This window comes from Python bivittatus, unplaced genomic scaffold, assembly GCF_059951505.1.
Source record: "Python bivittatus isolate LINGU-HERP-01145 unplaced genomic scaffold, Pbiv_v1 ctg000080_np1212, whole genome shotgun sequence".
In the NCBI taxonomy this organism is placed as follows: domain Eukaryota; kingdom Metazoa; phylum Chordata; class Lepidosauria; order Squamata; family Pythonidae; genus Python; species Python bivittatus.
The window spans coordinates 29,848,289-29,875,651 of NW_028277035.1; the positions used below are offsets into that span (position 1 = coordinate 29,848,289).

The window sequence follows — 27,363 nt, forward strand, 5'->3', positions numbered from 1 at the left end:
TTGTCCACAATCACCCAAAGCAAAAGTCACATTGGAATGTAGTATCCTAAGGCTTTGTCATATCTTTCTTCCTTCAAATCGCTGGTTTCCAACTGCTTATGAAGGTAACCTCTTCTTTCAGTTGGGCTTGATCTCCTGGGTATGTCCATGCAGTTTTCTTGGTACCATTAGGCAAGTGGTTTGCTATTACATTCTTCCAGATTTTTTTTTTTTCAGTTTCCCAGTGTGGCTTACATCCCAGGTATTTCCTGGAGGTTTCCCATCCAAGTAAAATCCTTAACTTCTGAAAAGGTCAGCTAGGTGCTTCCACCAGTAGAGACATCTACTGTTCTTAAGCAGATTGCTCATAGCTCTACTGACTCTGCTAATATTTAATGGTCAGCAAAAGGATCACCCGATTGATAATGGATAAAAAGAATCGAACACTGTCTTAATTCTCTAGCAAAAGAGAAATGTATAATATCTGTAGAACCATTTAAGAAAGAGGTGCAGAAAATTAACATCCCAACCAATATAGATCTAAATATAAGTTATACAAATAGCACAAAGGCAAAGTCATGTCTGGATGAAATAAAATCACACATTAGTAAAGGAATTAGTAAAAATAAAGTCCATTTGACTCTGGCCAATGATACATAAAAGCAACATTTTTTATCCTTACCTAAAAAAAGGAGCTGCTTGGATAATTTTGGTGCGATAGCCATGCCATTTTTTAGCCAGGACATTTTGGGATTTGGAATGCCCTCCGCATGACATTTGAGGCTCGCTGATATTCCTGGTTCTTGTGCCTGGCTTTCAGGATAGACACGAATCACTGGTGGCACTATGGGAAGAAGAAAAAGGAGTTGGTGACTTTAAATTAAGCTGTTGTAAAAACAGCTGTTGAGCTCTTAGACCGTCAAATACTGTATTCAGAGCCAACCTAGGTGTCCTGTGCAATTGCATGTTTCTTCCAAGGGACAGGTTGCTTCTAACCCAGGCAGTGGTGGGTGAGAATGTAAGCACTGGGCTGGAAGCTCTTCTTTTCCTGTGATTTATCTGCTCAAACTTGCACACACATGGGCCACACTGCTTTTCTATTAGCTGAGTAAATAAATATATGGGGTCCTGATCTCTCTCTCTCTCTGATTTTGAGTGAAATTACTGGCTAGACAGATGAAAAGGCCTCCTTTCACCAGTCTTGTGCTTTTGATTGCAAGAGCTGCAGATGCCTTTGTCATAAAAACAAGCCAATAATCAATGCAAAGACAGACTCAGTTGATATACTATATACAGTAGATTGGATTTTATTAAATTCTGATGCCGGTATTTAAAAAATAATTCTTTTCTGTGCAGAACACTTAATACAAATCTAATTATGTCTTATCTCAAAGACTTGAAAAGAACCTACCCCTTGCCAGATGGAATTAGACCATCTTGAGTTCTGATATTCGAAACTGCGAAGCAAATGCTATTATTGTTCAGCAAATGTATTGTAATATAATCCTCCTTCAAGAATGAAAAATAAAAACAAGCTATCTGCCAAAGCATTAGAAGATCCTAAATTTTGTTGCTGGTTACAGTCCAGTATGAGACACTATCAACCATGAAACACATGAATATTTAATGAATAGACATACGATATCTAGGCTTCAAAAATCTGACTGGCCACTAGATGGCAGCAAAGAATTTGAGTTTTTGTACTATTTTGTCTACCATCTGATTTTTTTGATAATACACCATCAAGTCCTTGTCAACGATTAATGACCACATAGAAACCATCTAATAGTTGCCCATATTTATGCAACTCAAATCTGATAGCCCTAGATCCTCCCTCTCATCAACCCACCTATTCTGTTTATTTCAGAGGGGGAATCATTCTGAGGCCTTCCGGGGAAAAAATGTTAATTCACAGTGACTGTGCCTATGCATAGAGCAAAAGGGAAGGAAGGAAGGAAGGAAGGAAGGAAGGAAGGAAGGAAGGAAGGAAGGAAGGAAGGAAGGAAGGAAGGAAGGAAGGAAGGAAGGAAGGAAGGAAGGAAGGAAGGAAGGAAGGAAGGAAGGAAGGATCCTACTGCCCCACTGCGAAAGATGTCCCTTCAAACCAGAGAGCAAAATTTGCTGCCACAAAGAGTTGAACAAATGGCTCTTCTTTGGCCATCAAATGCAGCTGTGAAATTTGGGAAGCCACTTAATCTCACCCCTAGTTCCAAGGAATCACAGTACTTTTGGGTGAAAATCCATTACTTCTGACTTGTGCCAAGCTCTATCCATGATTCTTTACAGTGAGCCATTCTCAAGTCCTGGGTCTATTCTGATTTGCAGATTTCTTCTTTCTTGTTTACCTTTCCAACTAGCCTTTCTGTAATTCCCTTCATTTGTGATTACAAATACACAAAACATAACAAGCCATTTTCAATGACAGGAAAGTATGCAGGGTCCAAACTGTTTAGGAATTCAATGTAAGCACAAGCATTTTGAATTAGCCCTCAATTTCCTTTAAATCTAGGCATTTTCTATTTGGTGTAACATTAACCAGTTTGGCATTTCTTCCAAATTTTCTTCAAGAGCTGTCCTGTGTATAACATACCATATTAATACAATTGGCAAAGCATGAATCTCTGCTGGCATCATTTTGACATCTCTGTGCCAAAACTGGAAAAATAACTGCTTTTGAGGTCACTGGGATTTCTAATGAAAAACCTGGATCTAGGAACATCCCCAAGCTATACATCTTTTAATTAGCTGAAATGGATGAAGATTAATATTTCTAATAGAAGTAACTATTAATACTTCAACACCTTATGTACTTCCTCAGGCTGAATTAACTGAAATCAGTATCAGGTAACCAGACCAGAAAATGTTCTGGATATATCCATAGGAAATATTCTAATGGGGTCATCAAGGTCAAAATGGTTATGGAAAAAAAAAATTAGCATCATACTGCAAATTGTTCACAACAAATCTATGATTCTAATACAACCCTTCCAGGATTTAGTTATTAATAAATATTTTACCAATCCAAACAACTCTACTGGATAGCAACTCAAAGATGCAGTAATGGCCACCATACACTGCCACAGAGTTGGCCTGATACATTAAGTATCTTCCACTTGGGTTTATTGTGGGACCTAGTTCTTACATGGTGAAATGAAAATAGCCTGATATCAGATCATCCATTGCCAAAATATGAAACAGATGGAAACAGGCCACCCCACCCCAGAAAGACTTTCCTTTAGCTGCTTACACAGACTGGGCAGGAGAAAGAGGAGCAGGAATCTGACCACTGATTGCAATATACGCAGAACTCAGATTTCATACACAGCAGTTGTTGGAATTCTTTCAAAACTTTTTTTTTTTTTGGTTTTCTACAATAATTCAGAAGTTTGTATATTCTGGTGTCCCTCTTTGTCTATTTCAATCTTGCTTGCTGGTGAGAAGCTGCAGAATCATCTGCTTTGACTCATACTCAGTCTAAGACTTGAACAAATCTTGTTCAGTCTTGTTTTATTCTATTTATCTTATTGCAGTTAAATCCTACATAAACCATGGAGCAAGTTATGCTGTACAACATGAGGATGGACTCTTGGGGTTAACAATATCTATGGCCCATTCAAGCTCAATGTTTCAGAGTGAGCCCAAGATATCAGCTCTGTCAACTGGAAATTCTCCAAAAGTATTGAAGGACTGTTACATTCATGAGTCTTTGGTAGGAATCAACGCAATGTATCCAAGACTGCTTCATAAAAGAATGGCAGCTTCTGAACCTCAATGAGAACTGAACTGACCATGGCAATGGAGTCCCAGATACTGCTGCCCTTCTAATTCCAGACTTCTTGCCTGATCAGCTGGGAACATCAAGTCCAGGGCAAATCCTACAGAATGTGAACAGCAGGTGTGACATATCATGGGCCACGTGCAATTACACACCATCCTGTTTGTGGCCCCATAGCCCCAGAATGGGCAGTCTGAATTTTTCATGCCAGGTTTTTTTTTTTTTTTTTTAATGTTTGGAGTAAGGAAAGTTTAAGGAGAAAGATACCCATAGCTCTTTTTAAAAACACCAAACTCTAAAATTTCAGGCCATTTCCCCCCCACTGGGATAGGTTTAAAGTCCAAAACAGTATCTTGAACTTCTGTGAAGGCACCCTTTTTACTCCTTAAAATACCAGGCTTTTCCCAATAGGAAAAAAAAAAATCAGACTGAAAATTTCATCTTTGCCTGGTCTGGAGATGTCACATTTGGGACCATGTATTTCATATCCAGAGATGGAACAAACATATAAAGCAAAAGGGTGAAAAAGGTGTTTGCTCATTCCTGGTATACAGCTCATAGTTTTGTTTGTTTAGCGGAAAGATTATGCAGAAGAACTCCCCTTCCCAATCCCAGATTAATAATAATAGTTTGTTAAATAGTTAAACTAAAAAGTAACCTGAAACAAAGCCAAGAGGATTTTTAAAAAAATTGGAATACTTATTAAAGAATCTACCCACCCCTACTTTCCACATATAATCTTTGAGAGAAGTATAACCAATTAAATATATATTCAGTATTTCTATCTAAAATGAAATTTGTGTAAACAAAGGAAATCTATTAGCAAAAACGTTATCAATAACCTTTGTGCTCAATACAGAAGTTTCATATAACATCAATGACATTCTCTTGCTATTAAATGAAATAGATATATACCATGCTTGCCTGATTCTAGATGTTTTATAATGATAGAAAAATGGGGAAATAATTCTTTGCCCTATACAAACCTAAGTAGAAGACATCAGAATGAGGAATGTTTGAAAAAAGAACAGCTTTTTGGAAGAAGTCATTTTAATTGCTGTTAAATGGCAGGAAATTATCACAAAAGTTGTTTCTGGGACTCTAGTTCTGTTTCTATTTTGCAGAGAACGGGATCAGTGTTTTAATGCAGGTCCTTTGTGATAAGTACTCCTAGATATATAAATCTACCTGGACTGATGTAAAGTCCCATAACTTATCAAAGCTCTTTCTGTGAATCTTTCTCAGTATTAATTAACATAGCAGATGATTTACTAAAGTTAAACTTCTAAATCTGCCACTGAATGAAATATATGTAATTCAAACTGTCAGAGATATATCTCTATTTCGATCCCTCAGACACATAAGCGTATTATCTGCAAATAGATTAATTACATGATATTACATGTTTTTCTATTCAGACTTGAATATTCTTGTTTTGCCTAATATCTGTGCTCTTATACAAAAAAACTAGTGAGAAGTTGGTATACTGTATTTAGCATAATATAGCTAATGCTTAAATATAATCTATAATCTAATTTCTGTAGAAGTAGATTGATTCAGATAAATATAATTACTTAAGAACTCTTTAATATACTGTCATATAACTTTATAATATTCTGTCCAGAAGCCATCCATATCTGGAGGTTTGCCATTTCTTTAAAAAGTAATGACTATATTTTATTTTCAATTATGCCTGATTAGGGTTAGAATCCATAATTATCTTAGCAACCATGAAGCCCTGAGGTAGCCTATCACAGTGGCTTTACCTTAAATGTTTAAATCTCTCATAGTAACTGTCATTGGAGACTTCAATAGCAAAGCTTAAATTACTCCATGATATATTTCAGATTGTACCAAGAGTTTGGCTATCATACTATTTTCTTTGGCATAAGCAACATTATGCAGAGCTTGGAAGGGAAGAAAAAATGAGCAAGCCAAAGGAATTCATTGTGTGGGATAATAAAAGAAAGGGAAATAAAACTAAACGTATGTATAACAACCCAATTCATTAAACCTCTCCGTATCTTGCTACCCTTGCAAACCATCCTTGCTTTGGTTGCTTTAAAAATTTCCTTTTGTTTCTTGAGGATTTCATCAATTCCATCCAGCCAGAAGACAGTTTCTATCTTCCTCTACCTCCTTAGACCTTTCACGCTTCCTTTATTAACTAATTTTGCAACTCAATCCTAATTCTCTATAGTTCTGGTTCCCTATAGAACCAAACCACTTCGGTATACTTCTTCTGTACTAATACTGTCTTCTGTACTAATCACTCCTTTCTGTATTCAGTCCACTTTCATTCAGCACCCATACATTCTTGACTCTACCTCTTTTTTTTATTATTGACCCTGTTTTTTTTATTATTATTATTACAGACATTTCTTAAGTATCCTGTACCCAGTCCATTCAACTTACTTTTATGTATTCCTTGGCATTCCTAGTTCTCATTTTATATAACTGGGTAGAAGCCTGTTCTTATACACAGCTATTTTAGTTTCTTTAAAACATGGCAGACACTTAGTGATGCAGATAGCCTAGAACCCGTGGACATCTTTTGCCAATCACTGCTTTACATTTTGGGGTTTTTTTTCTGAGCTTAGGAGAAAATCAAGTAAGGAAATGCATGAAATAAGTATACACAAATATTCCCAGGGTGGAGAATGTGGACAGATTTTTTCCCCATCTTTTTATATCTGAACCCCAGCTCATCCAATTAAGCTAAATGGTAAGAAACTCAAGATCAATGGAGGTGCTCCTTCCCACAGTGATTAACTTGGCAATATAGGTTGTGATATCCTCCAATTTAGGAAACTTAGGGTTTAGAAAATTTATAAAGAATTAGTATTATTTATTTATTTATTATTTAAATTTATTGGCCGCCCAACTCTAGTGGACTCTAGTTTCCTCCAGGATCCTCTAGTATCACATGACACTGTCTCATGATAGTTGCTGGAGTTCATAAGAATGCTAAAACTCGTGTTCTGCATGCGTCCCCACAGTTGGGAACAGAATGTCAAACAAAAGAGATTTTTAATCAGATCCAGCAGATCTCTTCATATGTTTTTATATTCAAGAGACGCTTGCATTGCTCTGATCCCAGCCCAGCAGGGATCGAGTCACAGGTTCTTTTGGATCTGGCAGCAATGACCACACAATATGAGCATGAGTACTTAAGGTTCCTTCCAAGGCAATATAAGAAATGAACATAATCACATAATATGAGATAGCAACTGAAGAATATTCAAGAATACAACAAGAAAAAGGAAACGCGAACACTTCTTCTGCCAGTCAGGGAACCCCAAAGAGATTATACTGGGTTGACTCTTCAAATCCATCAAACATGCAGCACCCTCCCGGTTATGTCTGCATTGAAGTTGTGAATAGCTTATATAGGCTCTGAACCATCATCACTCACACCTGTTTTCAATGGTCTCATTTCACTGGAGTTTGCCAAGGACAAGCTTATCTTATCTTGTGCTTGAAACGCCTTTTCTAGTTCTGCCAAAAATCAAGGTTAAGGAGTTAAGGTTTATGTCAAGTGGCAATGAGACCATTTCAAAGTTAAGGAGTATCTGTTTCCCAAGGTTTTTAGACTGATGATGAGAAAGTTCATCCTACTCTACACAGAACAGGGCAAAGCCAATTTAACCCATCTGTAATCCTTTAGCGACTAAAACAAATGCTTACTCCTGTATTACGTACTCAAGCATTGCATAAGAATACATACCATGCATTTAAGAGAAAGAGGTACATGCCACTATCCAATTCCTCCTCACCAATCTTCTGGTAAAAACAACCAGCACTACAGAGTTTTAGTTTATTTTTTAAAGAAAAAGTGGAAAAAATACAGGCCCTCTGCTCTGTGGAATCAGTCAGCTAAATATATATGAGACACATATACAATCTGAGCTTAAGCTTTGATCATACACACAAATTAACCCTATTAGCATCAGTAGAATTATATCTGTCCTGAAGGAATCTGTTGAAAAATGTGTTGTTTTCCTTCTTGCAGTGCATTTCTGAGAAGATCAAAAGCTTGTGTGAAATGGGAGAAAGTCAAATAAAAGCCATCATGTTAATTCATTTGTCTCTAAAGGGCTACAAGGTTGGTGCAAGATCCCATTTCAGAAAGTACACATTTATTGATCAGCTAGGGCTATGTAAGATTATAGCTGCTGCTAAAATATACTGCCTTTGCATTTTGTATTAAAATAAAAAATAAGTTTTCCTTCTGTTGACAAGCACTGTGAAAATGTTATTCACCATCTTGAATTTTACACAATGTGCATTTCAGTAAATTTGAAGAGCTGGCTAAACTCATGAAAAACAAAAGATTTTTATGGCTTTTTGAAAGCTTTCAAATTTATCATGGCATAATATTTCCCAAAGTGTTGGGCTAGGGTTATTTATTTATTTATTTATTTAAAAGGTTTGTATAGCCACCCATCTTATGCAGTATGACCCTGCATAAGTAATAAAACAATAAAATCAATAAAAAAACATAAAAAGCAACCAAAAAGAACCCTCCTGGCACCCCCAAATACAACAGATCCCCACTCATCTGAAAAACAAAAACAACTTTAGAGCTTCATAGGGCTCCAGCCTCAATTACCCCAAGGCTTGTGGGAAAAGCCCACCAGGCCAAGAGGGTAGGGGCCTGCCAGATCTGATGGGGAAGGATGTTCCAAAGGGCAGGGACCACCACTGAGAAGGTGTGCTGCCTAGGTCCTGCAAGATGGCAATATTTAGGGGAAGAGACCTGGAGTTCGTCCACCTTGTCAGACTTAGTGGAATGGGCAGATACCCTCAGAGTGAGGGGGTCCTGCAAGTAACCTGCACTGTAGCATACAGGGCTTTTAAAGGTGATAACCAGCACCTTGAATTGCACCTGGAAAGAAACTGGAAGCCAGTGAAGCTACCACAGAAGCAGTGTAACGTGGGCAAACCATGGAATGTCAAAAACTATATGTACCACTGCATTCTGGACCAGTTGTAATTTCTAGATAGTCTTCAAGGGCAGCCTCAAGTAGATGGAAAAAGAGGGAGAGACAATTTTGCTCAGCTCTCCCTTCTCCAAGCACTCCCCTGTGCTACATACCTCACAGTCCCAAAGGATCTTCCCAACTTTCAGGAACATTTTGTCAGGAAGCAACAGCAGTAAAAGAGACAAAATAAAAATTCCCTCCTCCTCGCTTTCCAGTGGGAATGTCTGGTTAGCAGAATACTCTAACTAGAACTTTCTAATTAAGCTAAGTCAAAATGTGACAAACCCTCAAAATTAAACAATGGCCTATTCCTTTAAATGTCAGAGTGGAAACATTTTATACCCGATTTTGTGTAAACCTTTAATATCCATATTTATATCACATCTTGTATACTAACAGCTATATTTCACAACAATGTAAACACACCAAATATAAAAACCCAACAAGACATCAATAAAATCCAGATCAGAACTGCAAAAATCCCATTGTCAGAGAGGTGAGGTAGACTACTAAGCCAAAATTCAACTGAATAGCAATGCTTCAATACACTGCTGGAATAGCATTTTAGTTGGAGCCAGGTAGATTTTGGGGAAGTGGGATAGTCTGATTTGTATACCCTAATGAACCTCCACTTGGAAAGTGGGCAAAATTCTAACTCTGCTGTGCTCTGATTAAAGGGCAGCCTCTGAAGAGAAAAGGCGATCTGATGGACAAACACAGCAAAACCACAAACAGCAGAAACTTAATTTAAATGGCACAGGTATTCTAAAATAACTTAGTTGATATTTAAACATGATTTAAAGATCCTGATTAGCCATGCTGGCTAGAAATTCTCAGAGTTGTAGAATGCATTCTTTTCTCTCAGAATGATTCCTAAAATGTTTCTCAAGTCAGTTCGACAAGATGGTTTCATCCTGCAAACTGAACTGGAAATGATAATGAAGTTTCTGGTCCTTTTGATTTCAGAGAGCAAAACCCAGTTCAGCTGTAACTTGAAGTGAAATGACCACAGACACATACAGAAAGAGAAAATCAGAATTGAGAGCTGATCACAAGAGTAGTTCAACCTATTGGACATTTGAATTTATTTTATCCATAAAATTATCGGGTGCAACTGCACAGCTAAGATACATTTTGTCATTCATTAAAGAATACTTCATATGTTCAAAAGATTTTCTAACAAGGCGGACAGTACGCATACTGAACTTGCCAAGCCAATAATCAAGGGCTGTCTGAAGGGATACATGCCAGATTAGTTAAACAGTTTTTCTGAAGGAAGGAGTCTTGACTACTTGGTAAATTAACATGAATAGAATCCAACATATTAATAGCATTATGCTCAGGAATGATTCCTACTGTACCCGACGAGTAATTAATTTCAGCAGATATTACATCTTCTAATAGCATAAAAATTAAATCAACTGTTTTATGGAAGATCTCTATAAAAAGAATTGGATAAACTCTTCCAGGATTTTGTTAATATAGACAATGCTATTACAATTACAAAATTATATACGGATTGCAACATACTCAGAAGAAGTTGCGACACATTAATTAATACAGAACAAATGCAGTATATTTATAATTGCTTTACAACCAAATTAATTTCTTCAGGTTATTAATTGTTAGAATAAAATATATTCATTTATATATTTGAGCCCTGAGTCTACAGATCTTTTGAATGATATTGGAGCTTTAAGAGCGGTACATTTTTAGTGTTGCTGTGAGCTGTACTAGTTCATCAGTGATATCAGTGAGTATATGTCAATGGCTCTGCACCAGGTTGGAAGAAATTGTGGAGTGGTATAGCAAAAGTCTCTAAGCCCTGTGCTGTTCAACTTGAATGAAGAGTAGATAAAATGATCATCAAATCTGCAGATGACACAAAGATGGAGGGGGTATGGAAAACAGTTTGCAGCAGTGCTTCTCAACCTCAGCAACTTGAAGAAGTATGGACTTCAATTTCCAGAATTCCCCATGCTGCTGGGGAATTTTGGGAGCTGAAATCCACATATCTTAAAGTTGCTGAGGTTGAGAAACACTGCTTTAGAGGATAGCATTCAGGATTCAGGACCATATTCTCCCCCCGGAGGTGCGGCAGGCCCTTACCCTCCCAGTTTTCCAGAAAGGACTTAAGACCTGGCTTTGCCAGCTTGCATGGGGTGATAAGAGTTTTAATCAATCCTGGGGATGGCTGGCACCCTGATGTCACTCCCTGAGTTCTTCGCCAATCCCATCATTCTTGGAATTTATTTATTATTTGTAAGATTGTTTTTATATTGTATTTAAATTGATTTTATCTCCTCTGTAAACTGCCCAGAGTCGTTCTTCAATGAGATGGGCGGTGACAAATTTGATATACAAATAAATAAATAAACAATGGTCAGAAACCATCAAGATGAATTTCAACACAGGCAATTACAATAATTGTAATTACTTAAATTGTACTTACTTAATATTTGAGTAAGAAAAATCAAATGCATGAGCATAAGAAGGTTGAAACATCCAGGGCAGCAGTACATGCAAAAAGATTGTATGTTTTTTGGTGGAGTAGAAAGGGAACATCAGCCAAAAGTGATGTGCCTAGAAAGGAAGCAAATGCATTCCCAGGCTGATCAGCAGAAGTATAGAGTCAAAATTAAGAGAAGGCCCTGTTCTTCTCTCTTCTGTGTTGGTCAAGTCACACCTAGAATATTGCATCCAGTACTGGGGCATTGCACTTTAGAAAGGACATTGACAAACTGTAGCATGTCCACAGAGCAACTAAGATGACAAGGGGCCTAGAAGGAAAAATGTAGACACTGGGTATATTTAGTCTGGAGAAGAAAAGACCTGATAGCTTTCGTTGAGTGCTTGAAGTGCTATCATGAAAAAGACTGGGCATGATTGTGCAGAGCTGTGTCAGGAGACAAACATTAGACTTAAATGACAAGGAAGTGGATTTCAGTTGGAGATCAAGATAAATTTCCTAATGGTAACAGCTGTTCAACAATGGAACAGACTGCCTTGAGTTTAAACATCCATCTGCCACGGATGATGTAATGGGTATTCCTTCACTGGGCAGCAGATTGGATGAAATGATCTCCATTCCCTGTTTTGATGAGTAATTTAAGGATGGACAAATCTGTTTATTCTATTTTTTACCATTTTGAGAGCCTATCAAGTTCATGTTATTTTCATCCTATTTTCATATTGTTTTATAAATTTGGGGGTTAGTCTGCGTGAAAATGTATATCCATTTCTATATGTATTCTCTATTTCTCTCTGTAACATTTTTCTCTAACACACAAAGCTTGTAGTAAAGAAAACCAGTAGAAGGTAGCAAAGAGTTGAAATATTCTGTATCTCTTTCCTGCCTTGTATTGGTCATCTAGATTTTTGCAGACCAAAAATCTTCAAGTTTAACATATATTCAGTCTTATACTTTTACAGTGATGGATGGATGGATAGATGATAGATTGAGTTACTTTTACTGTAACCCACTAAGATAACATTTGCTACTGAGAGGTAAATGTGTGTTGTAAATACAACAGAAGTTTATATACAGTGGTGCCTCGGGTCACGAACACTTCTGTTCACGACCAATTCGGGTCACGAACAGCTCCGGTCGCAAAATTTTGCCTCCGTTCGCAAACACTGGATCGGGTCACGAACAGGATCCGTGGCCATTTTCCCTCCTGTGACACAGTCCGCGGCCATTTTCCCGCCTGTGACACGTGGTCTGCGGCCATTTTTCTACCCCTGACACGTGGTCCGTGGCCATTTTCCGCCCCTGACATGTGGGGCCCGGCCATTTTCCGCCCCTGACACGTGGTCGTAGGGAGGGGGACTCTCCCTCCAAGCAATAGCCGCCTCCCTGTCCTCCACGCCAGAACGGATTAACAGTAATTACATTGAACCTTATGGGAAAATTTGCTTCGGGTCGCAACCAATTCGGGCCGCGACCAGAGTCGCCGAACGAATTAAGTTCATGAACCCAGGTTCCACTGTAATTCCTATTTGGTAAAAATGAACTTGTCAAGTTCATTCAAATTAGCAGGGTTTTAATTTCATCTTCCAAGAAAGCACTGTCCCACTTTCCTTATCCCGCTTTCATTTATCCTTTTAAAAAATATTTGATTTTTATTATCTAGTGTAGATAGTTCATGACAAAGTGATGCTTACAATGACTTTGTAATAACTTGGAATTAATGATTATAAAAGCATTTTTGATTAAAAATAAATTGTAGGCAATCATATTTACAGGATCTTAAGATGAAGAATTGGGAATTCATGGTGAACTGGAATATCCTTTTTCTGACTGTTTATATAAACACTAAAGTATCTTTCCTATGCCCAACAATCATGCAAGAAACATGCAAAAACATGTTAATTATGATATAATAATAGCAACAACAGTACTAATAATAAATGAAGTTGATATTGTATCTACAGTACATTGGTGCGAAGGGGAACATGAACAAGAACTAGGCACCAGGGGGTGAACATCATATTTTGTATTGTTTATTGGTGCCGGACTTTACCCTTTAGATCCTGATGTCAAACTGCCCAACTCTTGCCTAGGGGGTAAGAATCAAATTTGCTTTACATACTTTTTCATTATTCCAACCATACATTCACATACTACTGTATATTCATTAATGTCAGCCCCACTAGATAGACCAGACCAGGAAATCAACTCCACAGGAAGCCTAGAACTACCCTTTACTGAGATAAGGCTATGAGAACAGAATCTTGCAAGTTTCTGCTGTACCTCTCTGCCCCCGGCACTTATACTTCAGTGAATCAGGGAGGCACCTGAATATTATCTCATTGCTCTGGACTCTAAAAATGTTTCAGCCCTTTGCCTATGTAATGGTTCTTTCATATTTCTGTCAAGGTTATCTTCCTTACTCTCTACAGTTAATCACTTGTCTCACAGAGAATAGATTTGCTACTATCACAGCTTAACCCCAACTGAGGCAATACAATTCGAGGCTACAAGTACCCAATTTATACATACATGCTCTATGCAAGCTTCCCTTATGTAATTGCAATATAATTTCAGGAAATTTTAACATTGCTTGTCTCTGCAATTTTAAAGAAAACCATCAGTCATGTGAGAACAGATGTTAAATGCACCACTTGGTTGGGAGTTATTTAGATGAACACAGGTTTAATATTTTATGACGTTCTTTAAGGTGATGCTTATTTTGGAACTAACTTTATCCTACGCTTTGCATCTTTCAAGGTATCTGAAATCTGTATGTCATTTTGAATATGAAATTTAATATGAATTTAATGGATTTGAATTTGTACATGCCTGCATATTTAGTGAGTTTTGATGAACACAGAGCAGAGGACGTTATCTTGAAAACATTAGAACTGCCTCCCACATATAAATATGTTAATCTCTATTCGTAAACTCTGAAAAGTTTTAAATGAATTTATTAAGGAAAAGAGGTAAAATGAACAATGAATATATTGTGAATAAATACAAACATCCCAAATTTGGGGACATTTCTATAAGGCCAGAGGAGCAGGCAACACTGAGGATATAAGCCTTTTGGAAGATGATCCAAGATTTAAAGTTCCTTCCAACATTTTCTCCATCAAATCTCTCCTGAGAATTTGGCATTCTGAATTGCCCATACTGTTTTGGAAAGGACTGTTCCAAAGCAAGCATTAAGACCCCATCAATGGTATGGCTAGGCAATTTTAGGTGCTGGTCTTATTGGCTTATGACTAGTACAATTTGGTTGGCCATTTTTGCTTCTACACAACACATACCAGACAGTTTATCAGACTAACCTTGTGCAGGTTTGCATTTAAAACTTAATTTAAAACTTAATTGGCACGAACAAGAGGCAGTATTGTTTGTACCTGAATGTTAGGAATAACTTGGCCCAACCACCTGGTTTGAGTTGTAGATGCTTATGCTTCTTCTACTTCCCTTCTTTTTCTTAAATTTTGCATTAAGAGTTCCTGGAAACTAACAACAGTACAGGTAGTCCTTGCTTAACGACCCTAATTGGGACTAGAATTTCCATCACTAAGTGAAGCGGTTGTTAGGCAAAACATCACGTGACCGCACTGCTTAATGATGGCAGTTCCAGTAGTCCCAATTGCAGTCATTAGGCAAGGACCGCACCATCGTTAGACAAGGACCTCATGCTTCTCCTGTCCTGCCACGCTCGCCTCTGCCTCAACTCTCCCCCACCTATTTTCCACGCCATGTCTGCCTTTTTGGCAGATATGGAGATAGGGAGATAGGTGGGTGGGGAGCATTGAAGTGTACACTGCAGTCATAAATGTGGGCAGGCTGCCAAATGCCCAAATGTTGATCATGTGACCGCAGGGACACTGCAACGGCTGTAACTTCAAGGACCAGTTGTAATTGCTATTTGTTCAGTGCCATCGTAACTTTGAATGGTCGCTGAACGAATGGTTGTTAAGTGAGGACTACCTGCACTGTTTTGTGCCTTTTTGATTGGTTACAATAAAGACATTATCCAACATGGGTTTTAGATTTTGTTCATGTTTTCCCAACACAGCTGTCATTATTTGTATACTGTACAAACAAATTAACAACAACCATTGATGGAATCATAAAGTTATCTCATCAAGGTTGCTTTGTTGAAGAGCTTTATCAGTGTGCTCATTATAATATTATAGGATGGCTTTCAGTGTTTCACAGCTACCAGAACCTTACTGCACCTAGCAGGGTTTTCTTGCTAGTAAGGCTTTCTCTTGATTTGGTTTTCATTACACCTGGGCCTGCTATATCTGACAAGCAAGGGTCACTAACTGACCTCTCCTTATTTAGCTCTTTGAGCTATCAACTCAATACCTTCCCTCCAAGACCAGTTGTAGCTAGGGTAATCACAAATGACTGAAGCCCAATATATTTCAAAGAATGTAGTAAATAATACAAAGCACAGCCATTAAGTGAAGTTCTTCCAGCCTTATATTAAATAGCTTATTTTTCTGATTTCAGCAGTCACATGTGGTACTTTCAAAATCACCAAAACTCCAATAAATGTACCACACAAATCAATATTTCATGAGGAATTAATGTTGGACATTGCTCTGAAATGTCTTAGACATACGAAATGGTATAATATTGGTTAAAATAAAATAAATGAATAATAGTTAGAGCTGCTGTACAAAACATGCTCTGAATAGGGAATGTTCATTTTCCTCCCATGTAGTTTTTGGGGGTTCCCTCCCCTTTCCCCCACCTTCATAGTCAGCCAGCTGAGATGTTGATGGGGACTTTTTCTCTCTCCCCACCAGTTTGTAACTAGTGAAAAGCCTTATGTTTTTCCTTATTACAAGTGTTGGGGCTATCATTTTTGCTCTATAAGCCTGAGGACTTGAAGAGTTGTGATACGTGTAGCAAAATATTTATATTGTTATCTGGTATGCACTTGTAGTTAAGGGCAATACAAGAACTATTTTGCATTAGTATCAGTATCTGTATCTGTATCTACTGGAGAGCCAATTTGGTGTAATGGTTAAAGGCCCCAGGCTAGAAACCAAGAGACTGTGAATTCTAGTCCTGTCTTAGCCACAAAGCCAGCTGGGTGACCTTGAGCCAGTTACTCTGTCTCAACTGTAGGAAGGAGGTGGCAATGGCAAACCACTTCTGAAAATTTTGCCAAAAAAACTGCATGGACTTGCCCAGGCAGTCACCAGGAATCAGGGTGACTTGAAGGCACAACATAAAATAAATTAGTATATTATTAACACTAGTATATAGATAGTACAGTACACAAGGCTGAAGGATTGTGTTAGAGCATGCTTCAGGAAGACTAAAGAGTGGCCATCCAGAAGGAATGAATAAGACAAATACAGCTGACTCAGCTTTAGAGCCAACTAAATAATTTTTCTACCTTATTTATATTGACAGATCAATCATTTGCCTTTAACGTTTTGATTTTTTAAGGAGGGAAAAAATGGAAAGTGTTTTTCACCTTACTGCTATTCTAAATGCTAGATTGTCATATATTATAGTGTTCAAAATAGATACCTATTACTAGAAAACACTCCTAGAGAATCTGTGAAATTGGATTGAGGAGCCAATGGCAACCATTTTCATGGTAAATATGATGATTTATGTCAGTTTATTGTAAAGTGCAGCGACCAAAGAAAATGATTCCTTGCATTAAGGAGCCTTTGGTTTGCAAACTATCCATTTTCATAGCTGATTGCTGTTTTATGAGACTCTTTACCAAGAAAAAACATTCTGTTAGAAAAGATAAATGGTTTTTCTTTCACTAAACATGATGTTTAAAATACAAATCTCTAGTGTGATACGATCACATAATCTGTAAGAGGAAAGGAATGTTACTTTTCTTTCTGACTTCGGTTAAGCAGGCAGGCAAGCTGAGCACTTGGAACTAAACCCATTCCCTCTGACAGAAATACTATGAGAGACAGCCGAATTCAGTTTTACTATTTACAGAATGGTACTGGCTAAACTCACGTTAAGCAAGATTTCCTGCATTTCATTTCATGCTCAGTTTCCAAAACACTTATATCCTTTCAGTGTTATACTGCAGAGTATTTGCAATATGTGCCTTTTCTTTCTGGCGATGTCATTATCCTTGGGTCAAACAGATAGAGACCACAATGCCCCAGCAAAACAGTCTTCCTGTACATGGGATTTCTCCCTCATGATTTAGGTATTCTGATATTGATGGAACAACCTTGGAAATGCACTTATTGTGCCACTTTCCATGTATCTAAGATCACTCTGGGAAATGACCTTAGGATGATACATTCTGTCTTCTAAAAAATGAAGGTTTTATGATTTATGAAACAATTGTGCTATATGATATGTCCATTCTATTACACTGCCTCTTAATCATAATAGAAATATGGTTGCTGGACCAACTTTCTTTGTTAGGTAGAAGATATTGGCTAAAACTCCAGGTGACAGATAGAGATTTCTTCAACTGGAGTTAATGGAGAAGAGATTTACCATTAGTATCTTGGATACTAATTCCAAGAAGTGTGGTGGAAAGGATCCACGCACCACTCTTTCAACCAAGTTTCAACGAAGAAAGAGATCTGCCTGGACATATAGTTCATGAAACACAGTCACATACGCTAAACGACTGATGCTGTAATCTTATACTCCATGATTTGGGAATAAGAGACATTGAATTATATGGGACTGGTCAGTTGTCATGTATAGGATGACCACTATTAGATACCTAGAGCAAGATAGACACCCCCAAGGTAGTTTTTGTATTTGTGTATAAGATTCTGTGACAGAAGAGAATTTCCTTGAATTATGGAGTTTAAAGATCTAGTGTCAAAAGAGAAAGAATGGCCATTTGGTTAATGGCCATTGTTAGCCTTTGGTATCACCATTTGAGAATCACAATGATCAGGATACAGAATGTAAAACATTCTGGTCTGAAAACGTGGAGAACCACCACCAGTCCCTGCAGACAATACTGAGATAAATGGATTGCTATTCTAATTTAAAATATTGTCATTTCTTCTACAAATTGTATCTATTTTGCCTGCTGCAAGGAGGAGACCTAACATACCACAATCCCCCAAAGGGTTTCCAGAACGGGCAGGTTTTGCCAGCTTTCCTAATGTCAACAGGGCTGATGCTTTGGGTTCTTCTGCAAAATGCCAGTTTGCATGATGCAATTTATAAACATAGAAAAAAGCTGAGATTCATTGTCCGAATCCTAATTCTCTTTTTAAAAGTAACATGTATTGTAATATGTTTAAGATGATATTTTAATAGTCACATGAATTTTTATGTAAACTATCCTAGTCCACTTAGTTGGAGAAGCTTATCTCCTTGTTTAGCATTTTACTTGGCTATTTATCCCACTCCCTTTCATCCCAGAGAAACATCTGAGCCCTTATCCTATAATTGCTAAAACATAAATTACAAGAGATCCCAGAAGAATTTGTCTTGTACTGCGAGGCACTGGCTTTTGTAGGTGGAACAGCTTTTTCTTACCCATTACACTTTGATCTGTTTCCCCAATAACTTGTTGCCAGAATATGTTATCACTGAAGTGAAAAAAGGAGAGATGTGGAATGTAGTGAAGCACATTAAGAGCTGGAACAAGCCACTTTAGGAGGAAATCTCAAGAGGAAACAGAGAAACCCTCCAAGCAGTATAAGACAAATACCTTCTACAGCCTACAACATTCTGTCAAAAATGATGCGCACTCACTGGATATATTTGCTAGCACTTTGTGGTTGTTTGGGCACATTAGAAGGCAAATGAAGAAGAATATTGGTACAGTAAGCCTTCAGATTAACTAGCCAGTACTCAGTTAAATAGCAAATGGAATTTTACAGATATATAAAATGGCAAGTAGGATTTTATGCATGCATAAAACGTTGAACAGATATTACCCACCATAACAGAATTCTGCTAAACTGAGGTCCAGGAAACTGAGAGTATACTATAATGGTTTCTTTTGATAAGAAGTTTCAGAGAACTCACTTTCCTTTTCATCTATAAAGCCATAGTTCTGACTGTTGGAAAGTTAACATTGCACATACAGAAACCAAGATCCCACTGAACCAGAAATAATCCATATTTGAACTGAATATAACCTCTCTTCAGGATTGCCCAGCACATTCTCTTTTCTAATGATTATGATGGATAATGAGCTTCATGGGATGTATGATAAACTGTATAATGAATACTTAGTCTATTCAAGTACATAGAGTCTATCTGAATGCACAGGCACATGGAAAAACAATCATGGGCCAAAGACCAGGAGAAGATCAAAGTATGACTGATGGGTAAATACCAAGAATCAGAACATGAACTTCCAGGATCAAGAACTGGACAAAGTTTGAGGACAAAGATCCTGAGAGGGAAGAAAGTAAGTCCTCTACATCTTCCTCCTCCCAAACCTGACAGGACTGTGCTCTGGGTTTTCCAGCCAGCCAGCTTGTTCAGGCAGAGCAGGAGAAATGTGAGGTTTTGGCTTAATTCTAATTGTATTGAAAATACTAGGACTTAAGCACCTAATGAAGATTTCTTTAATGATTCCCTTTTAATAGAACTTAATGTGCATAATTATGATTTATGGATGAAAAGTTGTCCCACATTTTAATGTGAACATATACATATTCAGTTTAATAGGACTCTGGGCACAAAATTATAGTACATCAAACCAGTTCTAAGTAGAAGCATGGCCTGTGAGTTTAGGATTACAGCTGATGCCTCTTAACTAATAGAGCTCTTAAAATTGCTTTAATTATATAATTATCTGCTATCTCAATAATATTTTTAAAAAGACAGTTAAATACAGGAACACCCCCCCCGCTGTTTAAGTACTCATTCTTTCACCATACACACTCAGGAGGGTTACCAAGTTATTTCTCTTTATGTATTCACTTCTCTACAAAAACCGCAACCAAATTTTCTAACATTTTATTATCAAGAATGTCATCCATCTCAAAGGAATTCTTTATATGGAAGATTTGTTCTGTCAGTCTTACATTCCAAACCATTGCCCTTCTCAAGGTTTCAATTTAACTTTAGGTAAATTATATTACCTAGGGCAGATTCCTGAATTTGTCATATCCAGGTGAAGAGAAAGGTCAATCTTATTTGAAACCTTAGAAGATCATGGTACCACAGTTTCAGAGCTCCTGTCTTATTGGAGTTGTTGTGACTCTATTTTAAGATAACTTGGTACGTTCTGATTATTAACTACTTGGATATTTCTCATTTTAATATAACATGACAAATTGTTTATGGAACCTACTGTTGCCTAGTGTAGATAATTACCCCTGAATTTAGTCTAGGAGTTTGGGGCAGAAGCCCAGAGACCCGCTGTGAAGGAATGGTTGGATGAAGGCCGCGCTCGAGGAGATAAGCATTCCCTTAGCCCTCAACAGGAGCGTGGGAAGTTTACAAAGATGAGACTGGCACCACCCTAAGGAATTCACGGTGTTGTGGCTTGCTGGCTTGAGAAGTTAGATTCAGTCTGGAGAGATTCTGTCTTGAGGTGGAAGCTAATAAACGCAACAGAACTGTATCTGCGCTGTCTCAGGGAGTTCTTTGGGCTGAACCTGACATCCGCTTTCTTTCACTTCCTTTCTTTTATTCCATCCATTGTATCAAATGGGCTATGCCAAAATGAGCTGTACCACATTCGGAAGTCTCATCACCTTTATAGCCTACACTAATTCTCTCAGTCTTTTTTCATAAACATAAGTGTGAATCAATCACAGTTTAAGATTTGTATTCATTCCTTTGCCATGTGTGTGCATGGCCAGACCTACTACTTATTCAAAACAGAGCTTTTTTTAAGCAGACACTCACCAGCCCCCATTCTCATTCTTTCTTAAGTCTCTGAATGGGTCAATCTTCTGTACTCTCTCTATGGTGCATTGGACTTTCATTGTTACTGCTCAAACACATTTGGGATTACGTATTGTTACTCAGATACATTGGCCTGCCTGCATATGCTATCATTTTAGCAGACTGGAGTTAATTCTGGAAACTGTGGTAAAGCAAATAGCAGAAAAGCCTAATTCTGACTCTAGTGTCTTTTGTTGAAGAAAGGACATCATAATGGTCTCATCTTGTTCCCACCCACCCATTCCTATCACTAGTCAGATTTTTTTCCTTTGGATTACATTCTTTAGAACATGCCACGTTTTTCCCCATTTCCTCAACTTTAATTATTTCATTATCATCATTCACAGGAGCACCATCTCAGTTGTTTCACAATTATTACCAATGTAAAAATTACTACTTCCATACACCTACAACTATCTGGATGACATTAGTTCATGCTTCTTGATATTTATCTTAGCCAATCCATTCATAATTAATTCTAGATCTTCATACTCCATGCATGGATTCATCCAGGTCACTCTGGAGGATCAGGTCACCTTCATTCAGATCTAATACAACTTTTCCCTTTATTCATTTTTATTTTATTCATTTAATTTATGAATTCATGCTGTTCTACCACTTACTCTTGTTACATTTCAAGTCACAGTCTTCTGTATGCCATTATCATCACCAGATGGGCCCACAGATATTGCCTTCTTATGCCCATCTTGGTTTTAGTCAATTAGGTCTTCTATGTTATGCTTAAGATAGAGAAATATAGACTAGGTTATCAGCCTTAGTGATACCTTTGCCAACAGTAAGGAGACAATATAGGTCAGTTAAGGCACATTTTGGTCAGTTTGTCACAACTGCAATTAAAACCGAGTTTTACTGTAAGTGTGCTGACATTATTCTATGCCATCTAGAAGATTTTTTTTTATCTAGTCCTCCTTTGGATATGGAGTGAAAAAGCATGAAATACTCTGAGCTGCTTGAAAGCTTGCTGTGTTGCTTCACCACCCTCCTCAATTATTCTGCTGGAATAATGCACAGAAAACAGCTATGCGGAGCCTTCCAGCCATTGTGGCTGCTTCACCCCCTCACACAATGGACCAAGAGATCTGTGCATGCTGCATGCCTTCTCTCCTGAGCAAAGTGCCTCACTGAAAGATCTTGTTGCACGGCCATTTGCTTATTTACCTTCTTGATTCCACATTTTAATAACTCTCGCTTCCTAAGATTTTCGCTTACAGTAACAAAAGAATATTTTAAAAAGATTAACAAATGCATACACATCCCTATAGTTCTTCCTGTGTATTTGTATCCTACTCTAGAGAAATTAACTGAGATATATTTTCCCATTTACAACCACTACTGAAATAATACAATAGGGTGGGCTTTTTTGCTACTTTTGTAAGAAAAATAGTAATGTTCAGCGAAGTGTCATACGTGCCATTTACTAACCATTCACCTGAAGAATGTGGGTCTGATACAATTCTTCATAGCCATAGGCATGACACGTGTAATTGCCCATGTGAATAGTTGTTACCTTGGTTATGTAGAGAGAGTCATCTTCTCCAAAATCCTGCATATAAACAAAAAGAGGGTGGGGGGAGGAGAAACCTATCATTTAGCAAATATGTTTGAAATGCTGCAAGAAGCTAAGCTAACACTGGTTGTTTTGACAGCTGCTTTCCTCTGAACTGTGACAGTAGTATTTTCAATGCGTGTAGATTCACTGGGTGAAATGAATAAGAGGCCACATGCAAATACAAAAACAAGAAAAATATTTGCAACTGAGTATCAGTTTCTGATTTCTAGAAAAAACATACACACATAGAATTTAATACCGTGGATCTGTAATTAAAGATGTGACAAATTATAAGGCAAATTACTCTGGGGGATGGCCTTATTCTACGGAGACGGCTAATAAAAGCTCCATGCATTATCTCCTAAATGAAATACTTGAACTGGCCTTCGGTTACCTGGAAAGATACTTTTGTCAATGGATTCTTCCATCCCTTTCTCCCCCAAAATTAGTAATGAAATGGGGATTAGAAAGTTATTTCTTTAAAAAAAAAAACACTTTGATTTTTAATTACCTATATCATGGCTTATCTCATGGGGGGGGGGAACCCTCCTCCTTACTTGGGTTGCTTATTGTATAATTTGGAATGATAATTCTGCTTGAGAAATTGCAATATTTGTGAGGTTTCAAAATATGGGTATGTTGGCCTTATCACGTTGTTCCAAATGAGGCTATACAAGCCTCTATATTGTTGGGTAAACTCAGGCAGCAGCTGCTTTTCTGTTTTCATTAGTATGCAGGAATTGGCTGTGCTGAATTGCTTCTACTTTTATACACAACCCACCACGATACATTTAAAAACCATACTTAATTAGCTTAAAGAATTATCTTCTGTTTTTAATTAGCTTAGGGTATGATGCGTGGAAAATATACCCTTTACGTACAGAGCTTCCATGGTGAAATAGAAAATATTTCTATTATACTATGAACAATAAAACATCAGACACAAAATAATAACAGTGTTTTACTTCTCAGTTCTGAGAAAGGGATTCAGGATTTCCAGAACTGATATATAGAATTATAGGATGTTGGAGCTGAAAAAGACCTTAGCAGACATTTAGTTCCATCTCTTGGTCAATGACAGAATCCCACAATTCCGTTATCTCTGACAAATGGCCAACCTTTGTTTAAACATCTCCCCAAATCAGACTCCACCACCTCCCAATGCTGATATAGTCAGTTTATAGGATCAATGATCTTAAATAACTATTCTCTTCAGTTTGTGAAGCTGTTTTCATTTTTATTTATTGTATATTGATAGTATTTATATGCCACCCATATCACCAAATATGCTTGTTTATTTTTGGTGACATCCATTTTCGTGCCCTTTCCACTTGTTAATTCCAGTCTTGTTCTCTGGAAAAACAGAAAACAGCATGCCCACATAACAGTAGGCCTCCAGGTGCAAATCAAGGTACTGGCTGACATCTTTAAAGCCCTACATGTATGAGCCCAAGTTACTTGTGGGACCATCTCACTCCAATGATTTCTACCTGTATCACCTGATCTGGCAGTGAGCATGCTCCAGGTCCCCTGGGTGAGACAATGTCATCTTGTGAGCCCTAGGAATTGGGCTTTCTTTGACATGTTGCTTGCCCTATGGAACAGCTTCCCCCCAGAGATACAGACAACCTCAACCTTACTGGCCTTTCTGAAAGCCATGAAAACCTGATTCTTCCCCCAGGCATTGGGGCTAGGCTGTTAGTTTGGGAGCTCTGATGGTGATGTATGGAAGAGGTGTTTTATGTTTTTAATGAGAGGGCTTCAACCTGGGATTTTCTTTGTTTGTTTCATTGCTAATGTTTTCTATGGAATGTTCACTGCCCAGAGTTTTGTCAGATAAATAGGCAGCCTTCCAAATTTGATAAATAAAAACAAACCAGTCTGTTCTTTCATCTGTGTGACAGTCCTTTCAATAATTGAAGCTTGCCTTCCCCTAAATCTTCTGTTCTCCAGACTAAATGTACACAAATTCTTCAACTGTTCCATTAGGTCCAGTTTCCAGAACCTGCCTCCCCACAATGTGAGCATTGACCTAGATAGTTAACAGGGTTAACATTGGATCTGCTGGATACCTTCCTGGACATTTATAATAGTAGGTGAAATTTAAAAGAAATATTGTAACTTTTCATAAGGCTACATCAGGGACATCACTACCAAGTGACTGGGAAAATTGGATGCTGAAAATAAGTCTGTGGAACCCGATTTGTTAAGCCATCATGATCTATGAGACTAAATGAGGTCTTTACAGCTTACTTATTTTTAAAGCATGAGTCCAAAAATGATAAGCATCTAGGCCACAGAGTTGTTAAAGTTATTGAATAATCTTGTTTGATTATTTCTTCAGAAAGGCATAGGAAACTAATTCATATTCTTATCAAATAGACACAAAAAGCTTATCATAAAGCATACTACAGATGACCACAAAATTATTCTTAAATAGAATATTATGGGGATAGGCCCTAATTATGTTTATCAATGGATAAGTAGGACAAATATATATAGCGTCTGGATAGCGTAGTGGTTAGAACACCGCCTTTGATGCAAGAGACCGGGGTTCAAATCCCGGCTGGTACCTACCTGACCAGTAGGGGTCCTTGGGCAAAGACCCACACAAGGGAACAGCACCATTCAACTACCAGCCAATAACCCTCCCCACAACATGGAAAGTTCTATCAGGCATCCTAGCTGCCAAGCTACAGGATCATATGGGCCAGTACCTGAGCACAGCTCAGAAGAGCATTGGGAACAACACCAGAGGCTCAAAACACCAGTTACTCATAGATAGAGCAGTCGCCTGAGACTCAAGGTCTAGGCAGACCAATTTGAGCACAGCCTGGATTGACTACAGGAAAGCCTATCACTCAGTGCCAATGGATCTGTGGATGCCTGGCACTATACAAAGTCAACAGGACACTAAGGACCTTACTCAAGAACTCAATGGGACTATGGAAGACAACACTGGAAGTCAACTCAAGACAGCTCACACAAGCGGCCATCAAGTGTGGCATATACTAAGGTGATTCACCGTCCCCACTGCTGTTCTGCATAGGCTTAAACCCCCTCAGCCATATGGGTACAAGTTCAAGAGTGGAATCACCATCAGCCACCTCCTCTACATGGATGACATCAAGCTGTATGCTAAGAGTGAACGAGACATTGACTCACTGATCCACCTGATATGGATCTACAGTGAGGACATTGGGATGTCATTCAGACTGGAGAAGTGTGGCAGGATGATAGTAAAGAGAGGGTAGGTAGTTAAGACCAATGGAGTGGAACTACCAATGGGCCTCACAGCAGACATAGAGACCAGCTACAAATACCTTGGTGTCCCACAGTCACATGGGAACCGTGATGAAGAGGCAAGGAAGACAGCAACATCCAAGTACCACCAAAGGATAAGACAGGTCCTGAAGAGCCAGCTCAATGGGAAGAACAAGATCCATGCCATCAACACATATGCCCTGTGAGTGATCAGATACCCTGCTGGTATAGTGAGCTGGCCAAAGGAGGACAGAGAGGCTGCTGATATGAAGACCCGGAAGCTCCTTACAATGTACGGAGGTTTCCACCCCAAGTCCAACACCCAGAGATTGTACACCAGCCACAAAGAGGGTGGGCGGGGTCTGATGAGTGTCAAAGCCAGTGTCCTGGATGAAACCCAGAGCATCCAGGAGTACATCAGTAAGATGGCACCCAAAGATGAGCTGCTGAGAGAATGCCTGAGGCAGCAGCAGACATGGGAGGAAGTTCAAGTGGAGGAAATACCATGGCAAGACAAGCCCCTGCATGGGATGTACCATTGACAGATAGCTGAGGTGGCTGACATGGGAAATCCTATCAGTGGCTGGAAAGGGCTGGACACCGGGACAGCACGGAGGCACTGATCATAGCAGCACAAGAAGAGGCACTAAGCACCAGATCCATAGAAGTAGGGGTCTACCACACTAGTCAGGACCCAAGGTGCAGATTGTGGAAAGAGGCCTCAGAAACAGTCCAACACATAGTGGCAGGCTGTAAGATGCAGGGAGGAACAGCATATACTGAATGTCACAACCAAGTAGCTGGCATTGTGTACAGGAACATCTGCACAGTGTATGGGCTAGACCCCCCCAAGTCCAGATGGGAGATTCCACAGAAGGTCATGGAGAATAACAGGGCTAAGATCCTGTGGGACTTCCAGATCCGGATGGACAGGCAGGTACTGGCCAATCAGTCAGACACTGTCGTAGTAGACAAGGACCAGAAGACAGCGGTAGTGATACATGTAGCAGTGCCAAGTGACAGCAACATCAGGAAGAAGGAGCACGAGAAGCTGGAGAAGTACCAGGGCCTGAAGGAGGAAATAGAGAGGATGTGGAAAGTAAAGGCCAAAGTGGTCCCAGTGGTGGTAGGAGCGCTCAGGGCCATGACTCCTAAGCTGGGAGAGTGGCTCCAACAGATCCCAGGAACAACATCAGAGCTCTCTGTCCAGAAGAGGGCAGTGCTAGGAACAGCTAAGATATTGCGCAGTAGAGGACCTGAGATTGAGGAAGACATGTACCACTCATAGGGGTGAGAGGGGAATTTTTTTATATATATATCTTTTTAAATAATGTTCTAGTCCATGTTTTATCATGGCAAAATGAGTTTTCCTATATTTTTAACTTTCTTATTTTTTTACTCTTAGTGATGTTCCATTAATGAGGGTAAGAATAATTCTGCATTA

General features: G+C 38.5%; 1 protein-coding gene across 3 annotated transcripts in view; it reads right to left on the reverse strand.

Moving 5' to 3' along the window:
- The window catches only part of FSTL4 (follistatin like 4), a 419,610-nt gene that overhangs the window by 18,019 nt on the left and 374,228 nt on the right, over positions 1-27,363 (reverse strand). For all 3 annotated transcript variants that reach the window (XM_088134769.1, XM_088134770.1, XM_088134768.1), the window contains 2 exons: positions 22,529-22,649; positions 662-823 (listed from right to left, as the gene is read on the reverse strand). In XM_088134769.1, the coding sequence (XP_087990895.1) occupies positions 662-823; positions 22,529-22,649 (283 nt within the window). The remainder of the gene's footprint in view (positions 1-661; positions 824-22,528; positions 22,650-27,363) is intronic.